A 26336-nucleotide genomic window follows, 5' to 3' on the forward strand; every position below is an offset into this window, starting at 1 on the left:
CCTCAGACCCTCTATGCCTAGGCGTGTAAACACCAAAAATGTTGATACATGATGTCTTCTACTTGCAGACTTCCCATCTCTAGACCTGGTACAATTATATTATTAGACTCACAGCCATATTTGTGTCTGCACCCCCTAGGGGATATTGGGTAACAGGCGACGACACCCGCATGGGAGAGGGAAGGTCACCCTTCAATTAGCTTGAGAGTGAGTGAGAGGAAGACATAGAGATTCGCTTGAGAGCGAGAGAGAGGGACGACCATTATTCACTTAATATCACCCTGGCATTGACATTTTCTACGTCCGACGCTGCACTCGCTTGCCCACTCTATAATTCTCTCTTTTTTTGTTAGATAAATCATCTGTTGTAACCGTTTTGAAAGTATCTACTCCAAACTTGCCTTCTTGTGCATGATCCTTTGTTTTTTGTGTGAAAAACTAACATTAATACCTCATAAAACTGCTTAAAATGTTCAGTCCCACTGTCACACATCATCATGGTGCAAACTATGTACAATTCTTTTCTCCATACCAGTTGTGGTTTTCGCTTTACAAGTGGTATATGATTATTAAGTAATTTCAACGAATTAAACTAACTGTATAAGTAAGGGTATTTTATTGATCAAAAATAGAAATAATTTTCCGTTTGAATCTTCATGAAGTTCGTAGTTTGGCAGGATTACTCGAAAATGTTGACGAAAACAATACAAAGTAAAAAGTGATAACTTAGGAGACTCGTGAACAAGTCTATCTGAATGTTTACAAGTAACATCAGCTGATGTCACAAGGTCTAGGCGATCAGCTGATGTTGTTCACAGCTGATTGTAATTACGGTGCGTGATACAGGTTGTGCAACCTCATTACAATAACTACAACATTCCCTCTGCTCCTCCGGTGACGTCATCGTCATCCTTGCAACACCTTGGCGCACGACACACAGTGGGAACTGATTAGTGAACACGCTTTAGTCGCGAGGGTAATTATTTGGTTGTCTACGAGAAACTAAATTTCAAACATTTTTCATAATTGTATATAATTTCAAGAATTTACTTTTTCTTTAAATATCCTCTAGAATTGTCTTTTACTTATAATTTTTGATGTTTTCAAAATGCTTAAAAAGTTGTAACTACGTTTAGTCTTTCATCTTTTACTTTAGTACATACTTCTGTAATTTACTCTAAATATGAAAGCAGGGTGAGTGTTGAATAGAGTGAATTATCTGTGTTGCTTTGTTAAGAGTAGCCTTTAATTTAGCTAGGATCATATTAATTTTTAAAGCCCTTTATAACAAGTAAGCCCTTGGGATTACTTTATTCCCTACTGTTTCAAATGTTTACTCTCTGAATCTTTCTTCTCTTTCATCGCCAGTTGTGTAGTGTATTTCATCAGTCGTGATAAATTAATTGCCACTCTTCCAATACACTGTATTACCACTATACAGAGAGCTTATACATTGACTCTATGGTGTAAGATATCAAGTATTCCTGGGGCCATGTTTCGTACCATCAAAAAGCTTCTGACTTTTTTCAGGATGTAGTAACCTTTGATTATTGGTTAATCATATAACAAATATAAAATACCGAGGTCAAATTGACCTGAGATTTACTTGCCTCTTTTGCTGGGACTGAAAGCTGAAAGTCAGTCGCAGCACTAATGAAGGGGCGAGGTGGGACTAACTATCCAGTATTTTAATGGGATTGGTCATCCAACATTTGAAAAGTAGGTAAAAGTATGTATCGTAACGTTTATAAAATGTATTATTATCTGGTTAGGTTTGGTTTGAACTCAGCTAAACAATACAGTTCTTTCTTAAAAGCTATATATTTTTTTATAAAAATTTATGTTTTAGTTTCAATGTCAACGTTTTGCCTGATGCACACATACTACCAGTATCTCACATTGCCCTGTTTTTGAACAACAGTGCGAGTGGTAATAGGGGACTATGTGTCCAACACCGCTCTTGGATAGTCAACCCTGGGACTGATTATCCTACAACCATGTAGTTGTTGTGTAGTACAATGTAGTTGTTGCAGGGACATGAGTGCTGTGTGGTGGCTGTGACGACAGATATGGCTTGGTGTCCAACACCACCCTTGGATAGTCAAATCTGGGACTGATTGTCCTACAACCATGTAGTTGCTGTGTAGTACAATGTAGTTGTTGCAGGGACATGGGTGCTATGCCGTGGCTGTTACGACAGATATGACTTGGTGTCTAACGTTGCCCTTGGATAGTCAAATCTGGGACTGATTGTCCTACAACCATGTAGTTGCTGTGTAGTACAATGTAGTTGTTGCAGGGACATGGGTGCTGTGCCGTGGCTGTGACAACAGATATGACTGCCAGAGAAATAGTGCTGGACGGAGGGTCCCCGTGGGGGTTCCGGATGAACGGGGGCGCGGATGTCGGCCACGCCCTCCGAATATCAAGGGTAAGTCTTTATCGATTTTCTCTTTGTTTTCCTCCTAGAGGTAAGTAATTGGACGTGGTAACGACGGGGAGGCATACAGTAATTTACTTAGCAAGGTTGTTGCTCGTTCCTGTACTCTTGTTATTAGCCTAAATTTGGTGCAAAAACTTTTCGTGTTGGTTGTTGGTGTATTTTGTGAAAAACTTAGTATTCATTTACGTGATCTTTAATACATACTAGGAATATTCTAAGAGGTCATTCTTTTGAATAGTTGGTGTCCAATGATTATTGATTAATTGAATCAACCTCATCTGACGTCTGCATTCACATCCTCTATTGTGAACGAGTCTTTAGTAAAATTATATACTAAAGGAAGGTTTAAGCTCTGACTATTTCTGTAAGAATTGTAAATTATAACAGCGCTATAAATCTAGTGAATAAACGATTTATCTGGTGATGTGTCATAGACTTTTTAGAAACCTAAAAAAAACTTATCATCACTCTAACTCATTGCATCGAACTATAAAACCTCTCACTGCTTGTGAAAGGTAAACGGATGCCATTTGATTTGATATTCACAACCAACAGAAGCCGTTCAACGTCGTAGACATACGTCAAGTCCAGGACTTTCCACATTGTTTACTTGAAACTGATATTTCCATGCTCAAACTAACCTGAGAAATATAGGTCAGTTACTCATCATAAAGTAAAATCCAGTTCAAACAAAAAGTGGAAACTGCTTCGCTTCAAAATATATTCATGATAAATACGAGTAGGCTGAATTAACTGTTCATGTAGTCTATTATCTTCCATTAAAATGAGCATGGCAATCGGATGAAAGAAATAGGTGGTCACGTGTTATATGTTTTTCAAGACGATTTTTCCTATAAAAACTGCCAGAACTTTTATTTGCGCGTGTAAACTAGCTGTTCTGAATTATATTCAGTTTTAATCGACCACTTGATTCCCATTCGTAGGACGGGCCAACAGCTAGTATTCCATAAAAATGAGCATGGCAATACGGTGATTATTACATTATGTGATTAGTCAGTCAACAATGATTATTGATTTTTTAATTCCGTAGTTATCTATGTTTGGGATACATATAGCTCATTCCTATCCAAAACGCAATAGAAAATTTAGTTCCTAATTGGCGATTAGTACACTCGTATATTATTCCAGCAACGACTTTTTACCATATTTACTTTGCACGTCACTGTCGATGATTTCCAAGTAAGAACATGGATATTACACATATCGTATTACAAGCAGCGTCATCATTTTCCCTAACGCACTATCGCTTCGTGCGACAGAAGTAATTTGTTGAAATATTGCGGCTCTCGATGCGGCCAACTGCGGACATTACCATGAAAACGCCGTTCCTCAAATGTCGCCCAACTTCGCAACGGATCTGGGTTACATTGGAATGTGTCATTTCATCATCAATTACAATTCGCATGTGTTTTATTTTTCGAGCTGTCTCTAGACTTCACTCAGTCATCAATAACTGAATACTGAACTGTATATTAAACAGGCACATACGTTAACTAGTAACTGACTGATTGGTAGATTTATTGTATGATTTCTTTCTTATTGACAAACGGTATCATTTTTTCCTAAGTAATAAAACACATAATTTAAAACACATAATAAAGAGACAAGAAAATTTAAATAATGTTCTCACTACAGACAAATTATTGTAAACAATTGAAAAACTAGTAGCAGTTATTCCCTCACCTCATAACTAGGTCAAAAAGTCGAGTAAATGAGAATAGCTCTTAAAGAAAACTTAATTGTTCTACATATTGTAGACCAATTAACTGTAACAATTAATTTACGGTTAGTCTAAACAATTAAGACTGGCTGGGTAGCTGAGTGGTTATAGTGCTCGCCTAGTAATCAAAAGGTCGCCGGTTCGATCCTGAGAAAAGTTAGTAGCTTTTTGATGGTTCGAATCTGGACCCAGCTGTTCCTGATCATTGGGCTTTAAATAAATGATCCTGACTAATGAAACCGCTGATCTTAGTCAGTAACAAAGCTACACAGGTCATCACACACCATTCTACACTCATTCTTCACTCATATTTGGGTTAAAATACGCACCTAGGTGGCGTCCCCATCTCAATAATTGATTGATTGATATTATAAAAGTCTTTACTTTGTAACGTTACTCATGCTTTCACATTAGCGATAATTTTCTTACTGCTTTTCCTTCAATAACGTAATACGTTAATTAATAGTTAATTAATATTAATACATTAATATTTAAATCATGTTAAATTTATATAGCTCAATTTCCCTCTTACATCTCTTATTACCTGACTAGGTTCATCAGTGCCTATTTGAATTAGTTTGATACTTGGTTTTAATAGAGTTAATACATTGCTGAACATTAATTAACGATTTAATTTACATTTAGGGCCAGCTACTAATACTAAAATGAAATGTGTAGTCATTGATTTAGCAAATTTAGCAAATGCCCTTAGCAATGCTCTTAAAATGTAGTGATCTAACTAAATTATCTAAAGGAGAATGTCGTCTACAATTTCCTTTCTATATTTATTTTCAAATTTACAGTTTAGGGGAGTTAGTTTTCTAGTACACTTCTTTATAAATTCAAGCTTAAGTGTTTTGACGGTATAGATTCTATTAGAAAGCAGAAAAGTTTATCCAACCATTCATAACACATAATTGTGTCATAACTTTGTCAAGGATATTGCAATATTGACTGCCATTTTGATTGTGTATCCATTCGTTGATAGTAAAAATCTTTTGAGATATTGCCATCAAAACTGTACTATATTTGTATAAAGCTAATACTGTATATGGTAAAATTTAACTACATAAAAATATAAATGGCAAACTCTAACCATAGTATAGTATAGTATACTGAATAGTTTTACTTTCATAATTTGATTTTAAAACTAAAATTTATATAGCTTTTGTGCAGAGTGTAGTTGCTGATATGTTGTTTTTAACTCAATCAACTGTTTCAAATGTTTACTCTCTGAATCTTTCTTCTCTTTCATCGCCAGTTGTGTAGTGTATTTCATCAGTCGTGATAAATTAATTGCCACTCTTCCAATACACTGTATTACCACTATACAGAGAGCTTATACATTGACTCTATGGTGTAAGATTTCCCACGTCCCCTCTGTTGCCCCCCCCCTCACCTATAGTGGACCAAGGTACCACAGGCAGCACTAGGCAACTAGTAGAGGACTTACTTTCTCGCAATCAATCCTTCAATTAGAGGCACATCGCGTGTCGTCGTTTAATTTTCTCCCGTCAATTGTCGGTTCGTGTCCTTTGCAATTGGACAGGATTCCCGTGTGGATGAATTGTCTCATTTTCGCTGAATTCTAACTTAAGATTTGGGACCAATTGAGTTCTGAATAGTTTACTTGGTTACACGTTACAACTGTGTATACCCCCCTGCTTGAATGCTGTCTAAGAACACAACTTGGTTTAGTTATAGACGATTTCTTCGGACCCCATTGACCTCATTAAAAAGTTTGCCATCTTGATTGTTTATTATTTCATACGTATTACACAGTCCGGTGGTCTACAGGTAAGTCCTAGGATGGAGTCTGTAAATGCGAAGGCCACACCAGAGATCCACGTGATCTTGCAGCACGAACCAGGCCTGTTTACATAACAGTTCTGGTAAACAAATCTTGCATCAAAGCCAAAGATCCTGTCTGGTGATTACTTTGATTCGGCCGTCTTTATTCTCACCCCCCCCCCTTCCTTTTTTTAACCCTAATATGTTTTACGAGTCTAAAAAACTTGAAAAGTGGGTAGGCAATTGTTTTTTTATTTATAGTCATAACCAAACGTTGTACTCACTGGGGTATTTATCGATCCCTCGGCCATTAAAACCATATTAATGGATAACTACCAGTTATAAGATAATATACAGTATAGTAGTGTTAAAAACAGATCCTATTTATAATAGAAAAGCTCTTTCTTTGCAGAAGATAGCTACCGTATATTAATATGTTAAAACACAAAAATCTATCTAATATAATTATTTCCTCCTGCCAGTAGTGTAGTCATTGGAGCAGTCATAAAATATTATCTTGTAATGTAACTGTAGTTATCACATTACAAGTGAGGTAAAATTTCTGGTCTTATGTCAGAAGTGATGAGGTCAGTCCCATAATTGGCGGGTGTTGAGTATACAGTGTAGGCTAGGGCCAGATGGACGACGGACCTGGCCTTGTGTCAGAAGTGATGAGGTCAGTTTAGTCAGTAGTCAGTCCCATGATTGACAAGTGTTGAGTATACAGTGTAGGCAAGGGCCAAACGGACGACGGACCTGGTCTTGTGTCAGAAGTGATGAGGTCAGTTTAGTCAGTAGTCAGTCCCATGATTGACAAGTGTTGAGTATACAGTGTAGGCAAGGGCCAAACGGACGACGGACCTGATCTTGTGTCAGAAGTGATGAGGTCAGTTTAGTCAGTAGTCAGCCCCATGATTGACGGATGTTGAGTATACAGTGTAGGCAAGGGCCAAACGGACGACGGACCTGGTCTTGTGTCAGAAGTGATGAGGTCAGTTTAGTCAGTAGTCAGTCCCATGATTGACAAGTGTTGAGTATACAGTGTAGGCAAGGGCCAAACGGACGACGGACCTGGTCTTGTGTCAGAAGTGATGAGGTCAGTTTAGTCAGTAGTCAGTCCCATGATTGACGGGCGTTGAGTATAAAGTGTAGGCAAGGGCCACACGGACGACGGACCTGGTCTTGTGTCAGAAGTGATGAGGTCAGTTTAGTCAGTAGTCAGCCCCATGATTGACGGGTGTTGAGTATACAGTGTAGGCATGGGTCAGACGGACGACGGACCTGGTCTTGTGTCAGAAGTGATGAGGTCAGTTTAGTCAGTAGTCAGTCCCATGATTGACGGGTGTTGAGTATAAAGTGTAGGCATGGGCCAAACGGACGACGGACCTGGTCTTGTGTCAGAAGTGATGAGGTCAGTTTAGTCAGTAGTCAGCCCCATAATTGACGGATGTTGAGTATACAGTGTAGGCATGGGTCAGACGGACGACGGACCTGGTCTTGTGTCAGAAGTGATGAGGTCAGTTTAGTCAGTAGTCAGTCCCATGATTGACGGGTGTTGAGTATAAAGTGTAGGCAAGGGCCAAACGGACGACGGACCTGGTCTTGTGTCAGAAGTGATGAGGTCAGTTTAGTCAGTAGTCAGCCCCATGATTGACGGATGTTGAGTATACAGTGTAGGCATGGGTCAGACGGACGACGGACCTGGTCTTGTGTCAGAAGTGATGAGGTCAGTTTAGTCAGTAGTCAGTCCCATGATTGACGGGTGTTGAGTATACAATGTAGGCATGGGCCAAACGGACGACGGACCTGGTCTTGTGTCAGAAGTGATGAGGTCAGTTTAGTCAGTAGTCAGTCCCATGATTGACGGGTGTTGAGTATACAGTGTAGGCATGGGTCAGACGGACGACGGACCTGGTCTTGTGTCAGAAGTGATGAGGTCAGTTTAGTCAGTAGTCAGCCCCATGATTGACGGGTGTTGAGTATACAGTGTAGGCATGGGTCAGACGGACGACGGACCTGGTCTTGTGTCAGAAGTGATGAGGTCAGTTTAGTCAGTAGTCAGTCCCATGATTGACGGGTGTTGAGTATACAGTGTAGGCAAGGGCCAAACGGACGACGGACCTGGTCTTGTGTCAGAAGTGATGAGGTCAGTTTAGTCAGTAGTCAGTCCCATGATTGACAGATGTTGAGTATACAGTGTAGGCATGGGTCAGACGGACGACGGACCTGGTCTTGTGTCAGAAGTGATGAGGTCAGTTTAGTCAGTGGGTGTTGAGTATAAAGTCAGTCCCATGATTGACGGGTGTTGAGTATAAAGTGTAGGCAAGGGCCAAACGGACGACGGACCTGGTCTTGTGTCAGAAGTGATGAGGTCAGTTTAGTCAGTAGTCAGCCCCATGATTGACGGGTGTTGAGTATACAGTGTAGGCATGGGTCAGACGGACGACGGACCTGGTCTTGTTTCAGAAGTGATGAGGTCAGTTTAGTCAGTAGTCAGTCCCATGATTGACGGGTGTTGAGTATAAAGTGTAGGCAAGGGCCAAACGGACGACGGACCTGGTCTTGTGTCAGAAGTGATGAGGTCAGTTTAGTCAGTAGTCAGCCCCATGATTGACGGGTGTTGAATATACAGTGTAGGCAAGGGCCAAACGGACGACGGACCTGGTCTTGTGTCAGAAGTGATGAGGTCAGTTTAATCAGTAGTCAGTCCCATGATTGACGGGTGTTGAGTATAAAGTGTAGGCAAGGGCGACACGGACGACGGACCTGGTCTTGTGTCAGAAGTGATGAGGTCAGTTTAGTCAGTAGTCAGCCCCATGATTGACGGGTGTTGAGTATACAGTGTAGGCATGGGTCAGACGGACGACGGACCTGGTCTTGTGTCAGAAGTGATGAGGTCAGTTTAGTCAGTAGTCAGTCCCATATTTGACGGGTGTTGAGTATAAAGTGTAGGCATGGGCCAAACGGACGACGGACCTGGTCTTGTGTCAGAAGTGATGAGGTCAGTTTAGTCAGTAGTCAGCCCCATAATTGACGGATGTTGAGTATACAGTGTAGGCAAGGGCCAAACGGACGACGGACCTGGTCTTGTGTCAGAAGTGATGAGGTCAGTTTAGTCAGTAGTCAGTCCCATGATTGACAGATGTTGAGTATACAGTGTAGGCATGGGTCAGACGGACGACGGACCTGGTCTTGTGTCAGAAGTGATGAGGTCAGTTTAGTCAGTAGTCAGTCCCATGATTGACGGGTGTTGAGTATAAAGTGTAGGCAAGGGCCAAACGGACGACGGACCTGGTCTTGTGTCAGAAGTGATGAGGTCAGTTTAGTCAGTAGTCAGCCCCATGATTGACGGGTGTTGAGTATACAGTGTAGGCATGGGTCAGACGGACGACGGACCTGGTCTTGTGTCAGAAGTGATGAGGTCAGTTTAGTCAGTAGTCAGTCCCATGATTGACGGGTGTTGAGTATAAAGTGTAGGCAAGGGCCAAACGGACGACGGACCTGGTCTTGTGTCAGAAGTGATGAGGTCAGTTTAGTCAGTAGTCAGCCCCATGATTGACGGGTGTTGAATATACAGTGTAGGCAAGGGCCAAACGGACGACGGACCTGGTCTTGTGTCAGAAGTGATGAGGTCAGTTTAGTCAGTAGTCAGCCCCATGATTGACGGATGTTGAGTATACAGTGTAGGCAAGGGTCAGACGGACGACGGACCTGGTCTTGTGTCAGATGTGATGAGGTCAGTTTAGTCAGTAGTCAGCCCCATGATTGACGGATGTTGAGTATACAGTGTAGGCAAGGGCCAGACGGTCGACGGACCAGGTCTTGTGTCAGAAGTGATGAGGTCAGTTTAGTCAGTAGTCAGCCCCATGATTGACGGGTGTTGAGTATACAGTGTAAGCATGGGTCAGACGGACGACGGACCTGGTCTTGTGTCAGAAGTGATGAGGTCAGTTTAGTCAGTAGTCAGTCCCATGATTGACGGGTGTTGAGTATAAAGTGTAGGCAAGGGCCAAACGGACGACGGACCTGGTCTTGTGTCAGAAGTGATGAGGTCAGTTTAGTCAGTAGTCAGCCCCATGATTGACGGGTGTTGAATATACAGTGTAGGCAAGGGCCAAACGGACGACGGACCTGGTCTTGTGTCAGAAGTGATGAGGTCAGTTTAGTCAGTAGTCAGCCCCATGATTGACGGATGTTGAGTATACAGTGTAGGCAAGGGCCAGACGGTCGACGGACCTGGTCTTGTGTCAGAAGTGATGAGGTCAGTTTAGTCAGTAGTCAGCCCCATGATTGACAAGTGTTGAGTATACAGTTTAGGCAAGGGCCAAACGGACGACGGACCTGGTCTTGTGTCAGAAGTGATGAGGTCAGTTTAGTCAGTAGTCAGTCCCATGTATGACAAGTGTTGAGTATACAGTGTAGGCAAGGGCCAAACGGACGACGGACCTGGTATTGTGTCAGAAGTGATGAGGTCAGTTTAGTCAGTAGTCAGCCCCATGATTGACGGATGTTGAGTATACAGTGTAGGCAAGGGCCAGACGGACGACGGACCAGGTCTTGTGTCAGAAGTGATGAGGTCAGTTTAGTCAGTAGTCAGCCCCATGATTGACGGATGTTGAGTATACAGTGTAGGCAAGGGCCAGACGGTCGACGGACCTGGTCTTGTGTCAGAAGTGATGAGGTCAGTTTAGTCAGTAGTCAGCCCCATGATTGACGGATGTTGAGTATACAGTGTAGGCAAGGGTCAGACGGACGACGGACCTGGTCTTGTGTCAGAAGTGATGAGGTCAGTTTAGTCAGTAGTCAGCCCCATGATTGACGGATGTTGAGTATACAGTGTAGGCAAGGGCCAGACGGTCGACGGACCAGGTCTTGTGTCAGAAGTGATGAGGTCAGTTTAGTCAGTAGTCAGCCCCATGATTGACGGGTGTTGAGTATAAAGTGTAGACAAGGGCCAGACGGACGACGGACCTGGTCTTGTGTCAGAAGTGATGAGGTCAGTTTAGTCAGTAGTCAGCCCCATGATTGACGGATGTTGAGTATACAGTGTAGGCAAGGGCCAGACGGTCGACGGACCTGGTCTTGTGTCAGAAGTGATGAGGTCAGTTTAGTCAGTAGTCAGCCCCATGATTGACGGATGTTGAGTATACAGTGTAGGCAAGGGTCAGACGGACGACGGACCTGGTCTTGTGTCAGAAGTGATGAGGTCAGTTTAGTCAGTAGTCAGCCCCATGATTGACGGATGTTGAGTATACAGTGTAGGCAAGGGTCAGACGGACGTCGGACCTGGTCTTGTGTCAGAAGTGATGAGGTCATTTTAGTCAGTAGTCAGTCCCATGATTGACAAGTGTTGAGTATACAGTGTAAGCAAGGGCCACACGGACGACGGACCTGGTCTTGTGTCAGAAGTGATGAGGTCAGTTTAGTCAGTAGTCAGTCCCATGATTGACGGGTGTTGAGTATACAGTGTAGGCAAGGGTCAGACGGACGACGGACCTGGTCTTGTGTCAGAAGTGATGAGGTCAGTTTAGTCAGTAGTCAGTCCCATGATTGACAAGTGTTGAGTATACAGTGAAGGCAAGGGCCACACGGACGACGGACCTGGTCTTGTGTCAGAAGTGATGAGGTCAGTTTAGTCAGTAGTCAGTCCCATGATTGACAAGTGTTGAGTATACAGTGTAGGCAAGGGCCAAACGGACGACGGACCTGGTCTTGTGTCAGAAGTGATGAGGTCAGTTTAGTCAGTAGTCAGCCCCATGATTGACGGATGTTGAGTATACAGTGTAGGCAAGGGCCAAACGGACGACGGACCTGGTCTTGTGTCAGAAGTGATGAGGTCAGTTTAGTCAGTAGTCAGTCCCATGATTGACAAGTGTTGAGTATACAGTGTAGGCAAGGGCCAAACGGACGACGGACCTGGTCTTGTGTCAGAAGTGATGAGGTCAGTTTAGTCAGTAGTCAGTCCCATGATTGACGGGTGTTGAGTATAAAGTGTAGGCAAGGGCCACACGGACGACGGACCTGGTCTTGTGTCAGAAGTGATGAGGTCAGTTTAGTCAGTAGTCAGCCCCATGATTGACGGGTGTTGAGTATACAGTGTAGGCATGGGTCAGACGGACGACGGACCTGGTCTTGTGTCAGAAGTGATGAGGTCAGTTTAGTCAGTAGTCAGTCCCATGATTGACGGGTGTTGAGTATACAGTGTAGGCAAGGGCCAAACGGACGACGGACCTGGTCTTGTGTCAGAAGTGATGAGGTCAGTTTAGTCAGTAGTCAGCCCCATGATTGACGGATGTTGAGTATACAGTGTAGGCAAGGGCCAGACGGTCGACGGACCTGGTCTTGTGTCAGAAGTGATGAGGTCAGTTTAGTCAGTAGTCAGCCCCATGATTGACAAGTGTTGAGTATACAGTGTAGGCAAGGGCCAGACGGACGACGGACCTGGTCTTGTGTCAGAAGTGATGAGGTCAGTTTAGTCAATAGTCAGTCCCATGATTGACAAGTGTTGAGTATACAGTGTAGGCAAGGGCCAAACGGACGACGGACCTGGTATTGTGTCAGAAGTGATGAGGTCAGTTTAGTCAGTAGTCAGTCCCATGATTGACAAGTGTTGAGTATACAGTGTAGGCAAGGGCCACACGGACGACGGACCTGGTCTTGTGTCAGAAGTGATGAGGTCAGTTTAGTCAGTAGTCAGTCCCATGATTGACGGGTGTTGAGTATACAGTGTAGGCAAAGGTCAGACGGACGACGGACCTGGTCTTGTGTCAGAAGTGATGAGGTCAGTTTAGTCAGTAGTCAGCCCCATGATTGACGGATGTTGAGTATACAGTGTAGGCAAGGGCCAGACGGACGACGGACCTGGTCTTGTGTCAGAAGTGATGAGGTCAGTTTAGTCAATAGTCAGTCCCATGATTGACAAGTGTTGAGTATACAGTGTAGGCAAGGGCCAAACGGACGACGGACCTGGTATTGTGTCAGAAGTGATGAGGTCAGTTTAGTCAGTAGTCAGCCCCATGATTGACGGATGTTAGGTATACAGTGTAGGCAAGGGCCAGACGGACGACGGACCAGGTCTTGTGTCAGAAGTGGTGAGGTCAGTTTAGTCAGTAGTCAGCCCCATGATTGACGGATGTTGAGTATACAGTGTAGGCAAGGGCCAGACGGTCGACGGACCTGGTCTTGTGTCAGAAGTGATAAGGTCAGTTTAGTCAGTAGTCAGCCCCATGATTGACGGATGTTGAGTATACAGTGTAGGCAAGGGTCAGACGGACGACGGACCTGGTCTTGTGTCAGAAGTGATGAGGTCAGTTTAGTCAGTAGTCAGCCCCATGATTGACGGATGTTGAGTATACAGTGTAGGCAAGGGCCAGACGGTCGACGGACCAGGTCTTGTGTCAGAAGCGATGAGGTCAGTTTAGTCAGTAGTCAGCCCCATGATTGACGGATGTTGAGTATACAGTGTAGGCAAGGGTCAGACGGACGACGGACCTGGTCTTGTGTCAGAAGTGATGAGGTCAGTTTAGTCAGTAGTCAGTCCCATGATTGACAAGTGTTGAGTATACAGTGTAGGCAAGGGCCACACGGACGACGGACCTGGTCTTGTGTCAGAAGTGATGAGGTCAGTTTAGTCAGTAGTCAGTCCCATGATTGACGGGTGTTGAGTATACAGTGTAGGCAAAGGTCAGACGGACGACGGACCTGGTCTTGTGTCAGAAGTGATGAGGTCAGTTTAGTCAGTAGTCAGTCCCATGATTGACAAGTGTTGAGTATACAGTGTAGGCAAGGGCCACACGGACGACGGACTTGGTCTTGTGTCAGAAGTGATTAGGTCAGTTTAGTCAGTAGTCAGTCCCATGATTGACAAGTGTTGAGTATACAGTGTAGGCAAGGGCCAAACGGACGACGGACCTGGTCTTGTGTCAGAAGTGATGAGGTCAGTTTAGTCAGTAGTCAGCCTCATGATTGACGGATGTTGAGTATACAGTGTAGGCAAGGGCCAAACGGACGACGGACCTGGTCTTGTGTCAGAAGTGATGAGGTCAGTTTAGTCAGTAGTCAGTCCCATGATTGACAAGTGTTGAGTATACAGTGTAGGCAAGGGCCAAACGGACGACGGACCTGGTCTTGTGTCAGAAGTGATGAGGTTAGTTTAGTCAGTAGTCAGTCCCATGATTGACGGGTGTTGAGTATAAAGTGTAGGCAAGGGCCACACGGACGACGGACCTGGTCTTGTGTCAGAAGTGATGAGGTCAGTTTAGTCAGTAGTCAGCCCCATGATTGACGGGTGTTGAGTATACAGTGTAGGCATGGGTCAGACGGACGACGGACCTGGTCTTGTGTCAGAAGTGATGAGGTCAGTTTAGTCAGTAGTCAGTCCCATGATTGACGGGTGTTGAGTATACAGTGTAGGCAAGGGCCAAACGGACGACGGACCTGGTCTTGTGTCAGAAGTGATGAGGTCAGTTTAGTCAGTAGTCAGCCCCATGATTGACGGGTGTTGAGTATAAAGTGTAGGCAAGGGCCACACGGACGACGGACCTGGTCTTGTGTCAGAAGTGATGAGGTCAGTTTAGTCAGTAGTCAGTCCCATGATTGACGGGTGTTGAGTATAAAGTGTAGGCAAGGGCCACACGGACGACGGACCTGGTCTTGTGTCAGAAGTGATGAGGTCAGTTTAGTCAGTAGTCAGCCCCATGATTGACGGGTGTTGAGTATACAGTGTAGACATGGGTCAGACGGACGACGGACCTGGTCTTGTGTCAGAAGTGATGAGGTCAGTTTAGTCAGTAGTCAGCCCCATGATTGACGGGTGTTGAGTATACAGTGTAGGCAAGGGCCAGACGGACGACGGACCTGGTCTTGTGTCAGAAGTGATGAGGTCAGTTTAGTCAGTAGTCAGCCCCATGATTGACGGATGTTGAGTATACAGTGTAGGCAAGGGCCAGACGGACGACGGACCTGGTCTTGTGTCAGAAGGGATGAGGTCAGTTTAGTCAGTAGTCAGCCCCATGATTGACGGGTGTTGAGTATGCAGTGTAGGCATGGGTCAGACGGACGACGGACCTGGTCTTGTGTCAGAAGTGATTAGGTCAGTTTAGTCAGTAGTCAGCCCCATGATTGACGGGTGTTGAGTATAAAGTGTAGGCAAGGGCCACACGGACGACGGACCTGGTCTTGTGTCAGAAGTGATGAGGTCAGTTTAGTCAGTAGTCAGCCCCATGATTGACGGGTGTTGAGTATACAGTGTAGGCAAGGGTCAGACGGACGACGGACCTGGTCTTGTGTCAGAAGTGATGAGGTCAGTTTAGTCAGTAGTCAGCCCCATGATTGACGGGTGTTGAGTATACAGTGTAGGCAAGGGCCAGACGGTCGACGGACCTGGTCTTGTGTCAGAAGTGACGAGGTCAGTTTAGTCAGTAGTCAGTCCCATGATTGACGGGTGTTGAGTATACAGTGTAGGCAAGGGTCAGACGGACGACGGACCTGGTCTTGTGTCAGAAGTGATGAGGTCAGTTTAGTCAGTAGTCAGCCCCATGATTGACGGGTGTTGAGTATACAGTGTAGGCAAGGGCCAGACGGTCGACGGACCTGGTCTTGTGTCAGAAGTGATGAGGTCAGTTTATTTAGTAGTCAGCCCCATGATTGACGGGTGTTGAGTATACAGTGTAGGCAAGGGCAGACGTACGACGGACCTGGTCTTGTGTCAGAAGTGATGAGGTCAGTTTAGTCAGTAGTCAGCCCCATGATTGACGGGTGTTGAGTATACAGTGTAGGCAAGGGCCAGATGGTCGACGGACCTGGTCTTGTGTCAGAAGTGATGAGGTCAGTTTAGTCAGTAGTCAGTCCCATGATTGACGGATGTTGAGTATACAGTGTAGGCAAGGGCCAGACGGACGACGGACCAGGTCTTGTGTCAGAAGTGATGAGGTCAGTTTAGTCAGTAGTCAGTCCCATGATTGACGGATGTTGAGTATACAGTGTAGGCAAGGGCCAGACGGTCGACGGACCTGGTCTTGTGTCAGAAGTGATGAGGTCAGTTTAGTCAGTAGTCAGTCCCATGATTGACGGATGTTGAGTATACAGTGTAGGCAAGGGCCAGACGGTCGACGGACGTCTTGTCATATCAATCCATCATCATCTGCTGAGACTAAGCGAGCAATCAAGTCCACTAATGAACCGGTCATTGGTCAATACAAATTAATTAATTGCTTTGCAAATAGAGCGATTGTTTAGTAAGTCTTTTAATTAGGCCATCTCTCTAATTTGATTCCTAATGGTACTCTCTTATTTGGTCTAGCAAACTCTCCATCAAGGTTTAGTCAATCAATTGACGATGTAATTATGTATTTAGTACTTAGGGCTGCTCTGTCTTCCTTATTTGCTTTGCTGGAGCTCAAAGTCATATAATGCGTTGCGTTTATACATTGCGTAGTTTCCAAGTCAGACTGGAAATATCACGATAGTTGAAGCCACGTGCTACACATACATCGAAGTTGAAATTTAAAAGCTCAATTATCGGAAGTTTTCCATGTGTTGTTCTATTATTCTGTTATTCTTGATTGCCTTTACCGAGACTTGCCAGCACGACTACTAGAAGTTTGTGTTCACCTTTTTTTTTTTTTAATAGGGCTGGATTAAATTGTTTGAGGAGATTATTTATGTTTTCTTATTGTATCTGTTCAATCGGTCCTTTTTCAAGTTACCGGTATGTAAAATAATTGGTTACAGTCTTTTTGCATTAACTTCTTTGCGAGTATAATGTTCAATGTCCTGGTAAATGTTTGACGGCGTCATATCGCTCGTCCCCAGAGTACAGTATCACAGTATATGTCCGACGTCGACGCCCTTGTACCACGGCGTTGGGAGGGAGGGGGTCAGACAGGGTCTATTTGCAGCGCCGCGACGTCCAGCCTCAGTTTAGCTGTGAACTCATACCTCTTGACCGTTAGCTAAATGCTACTTCAGCTTCAGTTACAAATAAAACAGTAGACTATGGATACGTGATTTGGCAATAATACAAGCAGTAATCAATCATTATACAATGAGACATTGAGGGAAAACAACGGTCCCTTGATTGTTGTGATGATATTTGTGTTAATGGTTTACTATTCATGGAAATTATCACCGAATAAAGCGAGTCTAATAGTGCTAATTTGTTTCAGGTCTATTGAACAAACTTTGAAATAGTTTGACTTTATTTCAGTATGTTTAGACGAGACGACATTTCACGCTATGAATTAAACAGATCCAACCAATTAAGTGCCTTTGCCAAGCTCGCGGATCGTAACAGTTATTTTAGTAGTTTACTCAGATCTCTCACGGTTTTATACCATTCCGTAATTCTATTTCTATTTTAACGCGCGGAGAGGGGCTTAATTAGCCTTAGAAATACACTACGTAGTAGAGGAGAATTTGAAAATCCAGTATACGTTAAATAGGACTATGAGTATTTAGAATTTGGGTATTGTTACAGTACTTAGGACAGCTAACTGTAGGGTTTTAAACAACAAATCATCGTTCCTGCGATGCAAATGTATTTGTAAGGGCATGGCTTTTAACCTAGACACACCGACTTACTTATGAAATAAACTGGTATGAGTAAATAAGGAAACAATACTGTTCGCTGTACTGTAAATTAATTAATGTGAAACCAATTTCAAAAGTGTAATTAATTAATAACCGTCAAAAATTTTTAATTAGCGGATAATTAGGACAATTGAGCGCAATGAAAAGAACGGCTGTGGTGTCATAATGGCCGTTAGTGGAGATGATTGTGAAATATAGTTAGTAATTACCCAAGTGTCGGCGAGACTCACACAATGCTGAAAGCCACACAATCAGACATGAAAAATCGGCGAGTTGTTGACAACTGTCATAATAGTCGACATTGCCGCGGACAAATTGTATGCTTCTCATTCTTTAGTACACCAACCGACCGCAACGATTAACTTGTAAACATGGTCATTAATAATAACATATTTGTTTCATAAGACTACAGTAATAACTTACAAAAAGAAGTTTGGAGCATAATAAATGACCTCAGGCCAGATAAATTGAAGAAGCCATTTAATAAGTTGTCGGTTCTGGATTCTAATGGACAACTACTGGATACTCCAGAATTGGTTGCGGATACTATGAATGAATTCTTTACTATTATTGGAGGAACACTTGCCAATAGCATGCAGAAAACCAATTCGCATAGTACTAAAGGGAGTGTTCAAATCCTATCATCACTTTTTCTCAATCCAACTGACATAAAGGAAGTACTAGATGTTATTAAATCCCTAAAACCTGGTAACTTCTCAGGAACTGATGAAATATCGTCAAAAATCTTAAAGAAATGTGCCGATGAGCGAGCCGATCCTATTAGTCCAGGAGCTGAGGGGGTTTGAGCATGCATGACAGTAGTACGCAATGTTATTGCTGATTATTGTAATATGGAATGTAGTGATCAAAATTACGTATGTCGCCTATTTCAAAAGTTGTTCGATAAGGTGGGGGGGAGGGGGCAAACATGGCGGGAGGCGCTATGCGTTAAAACGCTGATATTTCGAAAACGGTAAAAGATAGAACATCGGTTAAATCGTCGTTGTAATTCTAAAAATGTGGACTACAATAATGATTATGGAGTCCGAGGTCGTATCTCTATAAATAAACAAGTTATTGTATAAAATATGTAAAAATGGACTTTTTGTGTAGTTTTTTTTTTACCGAAAGTAGAATTAATTTGTTAGTGTCGCAAAGAAGTAAAGTTTAAATAATGTAAATAGTATGTACCTCTTGAAGTTTGTATCTTTATTTTTATGGGTCTGATTTTATTTGTTTAGTTTTAGTGACTGCTGTCCTGTACATTTCTGTATTATTATGGCAATAAACGATTCTGATTTCTGATAAAGTAATAATTAATTAATATAGTAAGAAAGTAGGTTAATTGGTAAATTATTTTAAAGTATACCACAGGCAAGGGAATAAGTATATCTAAAGTATTAAAATTAGACTTATTCCCTTTGAGTATACTCAAGGAAACCAAAAGTCAATAGGAGATATTTTAAGTAATACTTAATGGGTTGTTACATTCCTTGAGAGCAGGATAAATTGTTATTTTAACTACAATACTGTAATTATTTTGCAAGCAACGTCTACGTGATTGTATCTTGTAAATGTATTTATTAAACTAAGACTACGAGTTTTAGTATATTGAAGTGTCTTTTAATGATTATTGGTTACGGAGAAAATTAAAAAATTTTTAATTTGAAATTCCCACGTTATTATCATGGGGCATAAGTAAACTGTTGTAGTTTGATTGTTTATGAACATATTTTGATAAAACTTGGCAAATTTATTTATTTTATTCTAAGCTATTGATATTTTACCAAAAACACACTCTATTACTCTCCCTGTAGCAGCTAGCCTGTAGCTAGGTACTTATTAAACATAATGTTAATTTTATAGATTTAATTGAAAATCTTATCAGATAAACGGAAATGCTCTTATTCTGCAGGTTTGCTGTGGCGGGGACATTTGTTAGTTTGTTGTGTGTTTGTTTGTTTGTTAGTATGAACATTTGTTCATATGTTGTACATTCTATAATATATTTTATTTAGAGTACAAATCATGAAAGCATATATAATGCCTACTGTACCTGGTTGCGACTGTGACGTCAGCAAATCTCCAGGTGAATGCTCGGTTGGTTGATGAGGAAACGTTTTTATTGTTGGAGTTTCTCGGAGCCATTGATTTCCCAGCGGGTGTGATGGTAATCCTAAACGAATAATTAATATATAAAATATGTATACTGTGTGGTACTTTCGTTAAATGTTTCGGATTCGACTTTCATCACACCCTCTATCCATCTATGTATTATTTGTTCTATTAAATTTAAATATCATCATATAATAACGAATAAATATTATAATGTTTAAATATGTCATGAATCACATTTCTACCACGTACAAAGATGCATAAACACATCGAGATACATCATCGTGCACATTCAAACCAACCAAGTAGTTATAACCATGGAATAACTGTCTCAGACCCATAAATATTTCCCACATCAGAATAGCTTGGAGTAACAATCGATCAGTTCAATACTTCATTCAATAGCGTTCACAAACGTTGGCAGTTACCCAATGTAAACGATACAGATTTTCATCTGCTTCACTGTTTCCGGCCTTGGGCAGTTTGCAATTACACTTCAAATAACTGGGCCATAATATAATGTTACACTTTCAATGTTATCCTAAATGTTTTACTAAGTTTTGCAGTTTTCAACTTGTTAAACACGTTTTGCAATGTTTAACAAACTAGTTTATGTATTAAATAAAGAATAATGTGAACTGTTATTAGTTATTCCTCGTTTATTCTGCCGATAGTAGTGCCTGCAAGACAAGCGCTGCAAGCTACGCTCACAACAGTCTCTCAATTGCTTACCACACAATGTAGGCGTCGAGGAAATCTCGCAGTTCCTCTCACATTTATCACATTTTAGGCGTCTCGCCTTATTACTTGGTTTATTGTCCTATAAAATGAGCATTCTCTTTGTTTACATTGTAGAATAGATTGTTAATTTTGTCAAATGACCTAAATAGGATGGGAAAACTATAATCCTCTTAAAATAAAGGGAATAAGTCTTCCGTATATGTCTTTAACTTAACTAAAACAGATGTAAACAGTAATAGGCCTAAGTCACTACGAATATACTTTATAAAATTTACATATTTCAAATGCAAAATATTTTTTTTATAGATTTAAAGTTAAAAATTAATAAAAATAATACTTAATGGGTTTTAGTTTTAACAGAGTGTAACTATAACCTCCGTCCGTTAGTTTTTATTCACTTGTTTGACTTTCCGCTAACAGTCAAACTGTGCAAAGTTAAAGTGGATTATGCACTCAACAACTCGTGGTTGTGTTTAGAAATCTGATTATCTATTTAGACATTGGTTGACGTTTGGATACATTAAAACACTTTTGGGTAAGGATCTATGAATACGTTTTGACTAATACGGTGCCCTCATCATTGAGTATAAATCTAGACCTTGTACAAACGAATGCAACTAGTGTACTAAGATGTCAAATTGTTTGAAAGCAAACAAAAACTTATAGTACCGTTATTAGAAAAGAAAATTCCTTCAATATTAAGCTACAATACTTGCTAAAGGCTTAATGTTACGATTGAACCTTAGTATCAACTGAACATTTATTTGTCTGGATATTCGAGTGGTTATAGTGCTCGCCTTCAAATATAATGGTGTCTCATTAAATTGCAAGCAATATTGGTTTTGGACCCAAATACCATTATACATTGGTCTATCAATGAATTATGTTGTTCTAACAAAGGTTGTCGTTCGTTAGTGACAAGAACGGGGTTTAGATCGTTCCCTTAAAGTCTTAGAAAATCCCCCAAGCATTAAAACACAATTTTAGATAAATAAACACTCGTTACCAAAGAATCCAGCCTTGTGGCAGTGCATCTCGTGGCGTCCCAACAATACACTACCACTAGTGTACGTGACACAGCCAGATACAGTTATGTATTGTGCAGCAGGTATTGTGTATTGTACCACTATTATATTGCACAATCAGTCACATTCCATCTCCTCCACCAAGCAACTATCATTACCTACCTCGCCTTGGGGTTCACTCTGGTAATCATACATGTAATATGATTTGATTCAACAAAATGTTTTGTTGTAGAATATTTATTTAGCGTTAATCAGGTACAAACTGATTAAGGTAAATGCACCAGTAGCTGACAGTGCTCCAGAAGCTGACAGTTTGAGTTTCTTTACATTATAATGTGGTCTCTTAAAAATATTTACACATGATTGCATTGTTAGAAGAACATATGTTTATTCTTGATTTGTTTACAAACAAATCAGTGAAATTTAGCCCATACTCGCTGAATGGTGGTAGTTTGAAAGCAACCCTGTCTGTACACATCGAATTTATTCGATTACCTTAATGAAATTGGTAAGAAGGTAAGTTTGGTTTTTTGTCATTTCGCTAAATTTCTTAAATAGTATCAATGATTAGGCTCATTATTTTTATCAATTATACCTTTGTTGACAATTTCATGATAAAATTGGGGTGTTAGGGGTTTTGGATTTAAAATTATATCAATGTCAGGCTTTGGTACACAAAAGCCATACAAGTTCCACTAGCTGACAGGGGATATTTGCTACTTGCACAATATTAAATTGGTTTTACCCATCGAAATTTGCATGCTATTTATAATTTATGTGATCTCACATTTTTATAAAATGATTTTAATTTTTTAATTAATAAGCCAAATTATCTTTAAAAAATGTATATTTTTTTAAATATATGTATATAAAATATATATATATATATATATATATATATATTTAATGTAAATATTTTTATTTTAAAATATGTAAAATAAATTTTCTTAATAACGTTTTACATGATTTTATAATTTAATTATTAAGTTAGATTTTATTCGTCTTATAAATTATAAAACCCTTAGGTTTAGCAGCTATTAAATTTATAGTTCCAGTGTCAGCTACTGGGACAACTGACAGTCAGCTACTGGTACAAGCACTTTTTTCACTGTCAGCCACTGGAACACGTACAAAGGTTGAATTAAGTTTAAAAATTTTATAAAATATATTTTAAAAAATATATTAAAACTAGCTGTAACCCGCGGGCTTTGCCCCGTTTAACTTCTTAATTTTCAAGATTATCTCGTTCGCATGGCTCAATCACGTCCTGGTTAAGTTTGTTCGCTACGCTCACTCACCTTTAGGTTGGAGCTCGTTCGCTGCGCTCACTTGCCTTCAGGTTAGCTCGTTCGCTACGCTAACTCGCCTCCAGGTTGAAGTTCGTTCGCTACGCTCACTCACCTTTTAGTTGCAAATTAGCTGTTGTCATAAATGTAAAAGAAATAATAGTGCTGCACCCTGTTGGTAATCCTTGTAACTTTAATGCTATTGAACATCATAGAACCACTGAGCTAAAATTAAAACTGGAGGTAGCACTGAATGTCAAAGATGCGTGTCGCCAGCCGCCATGTTTGCGTGAGGTGGGTGTCCATAAGAAGCCATGTTATTGCTATGACAAAAAAACTCACTGCTATACAACCTAGTTATAAGAAGCCATGTTATTGCTATGGTAAGAAAACTTACTGCTATACCAACCTAACAAAATCAGCAACTTGCTTTTGACAGACTTCTGCCATGGCAGTGCTACCTCCAGTTATAATTTTAGCTCAGTGCATAGAACAGAACCAACTTGCTTAATTGAAACAGCTGTTAAGATTCAATAATTCCATTTCTGATAAGGTTAACATGGGAAACTCCAGAGCCACTGGGGTGGAGCCCGAAAGGATTTTTGAAATAAGAATATGCCTATATGTTAATCGGGAATGTGAGCTATCATCATGCCAAATTTCAGCCCAATCCGACCAGTATTTTTCACGTTCACTTGTCACAAACATACATCCATACATCCAAACTTTCTCATTTATAATATTAGTAGGATAGGATATATTTAAAATATATTTAAAAATGTATTGTATGACAAATTTGAAAACTACACTAAATTTAGAATCACATAAAATCCGTAATGTCTCTTTAGTTCCTATTTATTCAAAACCACGGATTATTAAGTGCGTATAGTTTCTTATACTGTCAGCTACTGGTGCGTTTACCTTATAAGTAAACATATGATTGTGTTACATCGAATAGGAAACATAACGTGAGTCTTTTTGCATATTTTTTTAACATTGCTATTGTATTTCTACATCTAAAAGGACATAACAGCGGTGCGTAGTGTAATAAGCAATAATTGTAGAAATATTTACATCAGTGGAAAGTTCAGTCAAATGTTAAACATACTTGCTACATTTACAACATAAGAGCAGTATTTATTAGTTTTGATTTACGTAAATTAAATCTAAAGTAGTTGTTTAAGCCCTACATTGTTGTAGTGTAGTAGGCCTACACAGCCACATAACAAAGGAGGAGCTGCAAGCTGCATAATGGAGGCAATAATGTGTGACAAAGGCGCTGGCTTCCTCCCCGCCTTGAAAATCGTTACGGTAAACGTCCTCTTGTTGCTTGTATGTCGTGAAATAATAAATACTGTAAAGGGAACTTTGACATACTTAATAAACTCCAGAATTTTCTGACCGATGTTTAGGTTATGATCCTTTTAAAAGTCTACAAGACTGTATTGCCCTTGATTTATTTGTTATTAAACAGTTAATTTAAGTATGTTCTCTACACTTTTATAACTACTTTTTGACTTGTTGTGGATGTAAGGCTAACATAACAGCACACGTGGAATCTTATGAGGTGTACTATTTCATAATGGTCAGTGATCTGGTAATGGTCACGTCAGTGACATAATTGAAGGGTTACAGCCAGACACAGGCCACGACAGATGAGGAGGTTTAGTGTACAATAGACAATGATAGAGACATGAAGACAGTTAGGAATGTAACACACTGACCATGACCTGCGTGACGTGTAACGTAACGTGACGTGGTCCTCACTGTAGATACGTGACGAGTGACGAGCACGACGTGTGTGTGTGTGTGTAGTGGGGGGGGGGGGCAGCCGACGTATGATCAAAAATACAAAGGCACAGGATCAATAGTTAGTGATAAATAAGGTGAGTCACTAATAAATTAACAAAGAATACAAGACTATCTACAAATCGAGTAGAGGCGTAGAATAGTAACACGAGTACAAAGACATGCACATATTATATAACTATTACAGTTTAGGGGGGTACGATCTAATTTTAAAGACACCAATGAAATGCTCAGTATAGAAAACTGGAATGGCTCACAATAAATAGAGATAAAGATTCTTTTGCGTATAACCCCGATTCACAGATTATAATATTTAAATTTGTAATTTGATTATAATTTTGTCGGACTCATTTAATTTTTACCTACAGTAATGATTCCGAGAATTTTATTTATGAACACGCATAAATTATTTTAAACACCGGTTTTTATTTTTTGTTAAGAGAGACTACTAACTCGCCAATGACCCGCCAGATCTGGAAGGTTGGCATCGGGCAGGGCACAGGGGCTATCAGCGTCGGAGAACATTATATATCTATTAGCAAATTATAAAAACAGACGGTGTTAGATAATAGGTCAGTGTTAATCTGTTGTCTCTTAGTCGTTGAACAACCACGCACATCTCCTTGAACATATACCGCAGTATAGGACATAGCCAGGCCTACATCGGACTTTAACAAAACTAAACCACGTCAAGATTACCTCAGATCAACATTAGATAGGGTTGTTCTTACAAATCACAAAAGCCAAATAATTTATGAATGAGTGAATACAAATATTTTTTTAATACTGTATGGGTGAGTATAGGACTACATGGCCCTTTCTTAAAATTAACCTCAAATTCTAGTTGTACAGTAGCAATGTTACTGTATATCACAGGATTCTCTTGTCCTCAAATATGTCTATCAGCAAACCAAATCCATCATGAAAAATACGTTTTCCTGATCTGTACATACTGATTTACTAATTACTGTTTTTATATGGTAAAAGTTTTACATTATTTTAGGAAATTCTGTTCAGATCGTTATACAGTATTATCATTGGTATTAGGAAATTGCGTGTAGCCTATTTATTTAGTTTAGACTGGTGTGCTGTTAGGTGAAAACACTTTATTTATATCTTTAAATCTCTAGGTTACCTACCAGTTCAATCCTAATAAGAGTAAATTCTGGAACCAGTCGCTACGTGTTAAACTTGGACATTTTTAAGCTATTAATAATTATAGTATACTCATCAACAACAGGGTTGTGTTTAAAAATACAGTTTTATCCTGTTAAAATCAAGAAACGCCTCTCAGTTAAGATATTCAGTTATATATAAAGTTGATTTTTTTAAACGTTGAGTAGCCGAGTTGTCATAGTACTTAACTTCAACTCTGAAAGTTGCTTGTTCGATTCTAAATGAGTCGATTCTGGCCTATACACCACTTTTACTTGGTTGTCAACTATAAATTAACCAAAGGTCGACGTGAGATAGACAAAAACTAGAGTTTCAACTGTAGCCTCGGCCTCATAAGAGACAAAATCCGAAGATTGGCGTGAAATGTTTGAAATAAAACGCGAAATGTTCAAGTAATTCATAGCGACACGTTAACGTTTAAATCATACTACACTAAGAATATTCAAGAATGTTAATGGTGTTTTCATATTTTAAAGCTAGTTTAACTTTCACGACAACCACAAATTGATATAAATCTTGTCTAGATCCTGTACTTAAAGTGTAGACAGTATTTCTTGAGCCTAAACTTTGACGTTGATCTGTACAACGCCTACCTTATTCAGTAAAAGTTTTTTTTTTCT

At 40.6% G+C, this 26336-nt stretch overlaps 1 protein-coding gene across 2 annotated transcripts in view; it reads left to right on the forward strand.

Annotated features, from left to right (window-relative positions):
• LOC128986471 (uncharacterized) overlaps positions 1 to 26336 on the forward strand; it is a 210040-nt gene that overhangs the window by 41213 nt on the left and 142491 nt on the right. For both annotated transcript variants that reach the window (XM_054406860.1, XM_054406861.1), the window contains exon 2: positions 2300 to 2431. In XM_054406860.1, coding sequence (XP_054262835.1) covers positions 2336 to 2431 — 96 coding nt within the window. In that variant the 5' untranslated portion in view covers positions 2300 to 2335. The remainder of the gene's footprint in view (positions 1 to 2299; positions 2432 to 26336) is intronic.

Source organism: Macrosteles quadrilineatus, unplaced genomic scaffold (assembly GCF_028750875.1).
Source record: "Macrosteles quadrilineatus isolate MER2022 unplaced genomic scaffold, UCM_ALF_1.0 Scaffold_2__2_contigs__length_208266976, whole genome shotgun sequence".
In the NCBI taxonomy this organism is placed as follows: Eukaryota; Metazoa; Arthropoda; class Insecta; order Hemiptera; family Cicadellidae; genus Macrosteles; species Macrosteles quadrilineatus.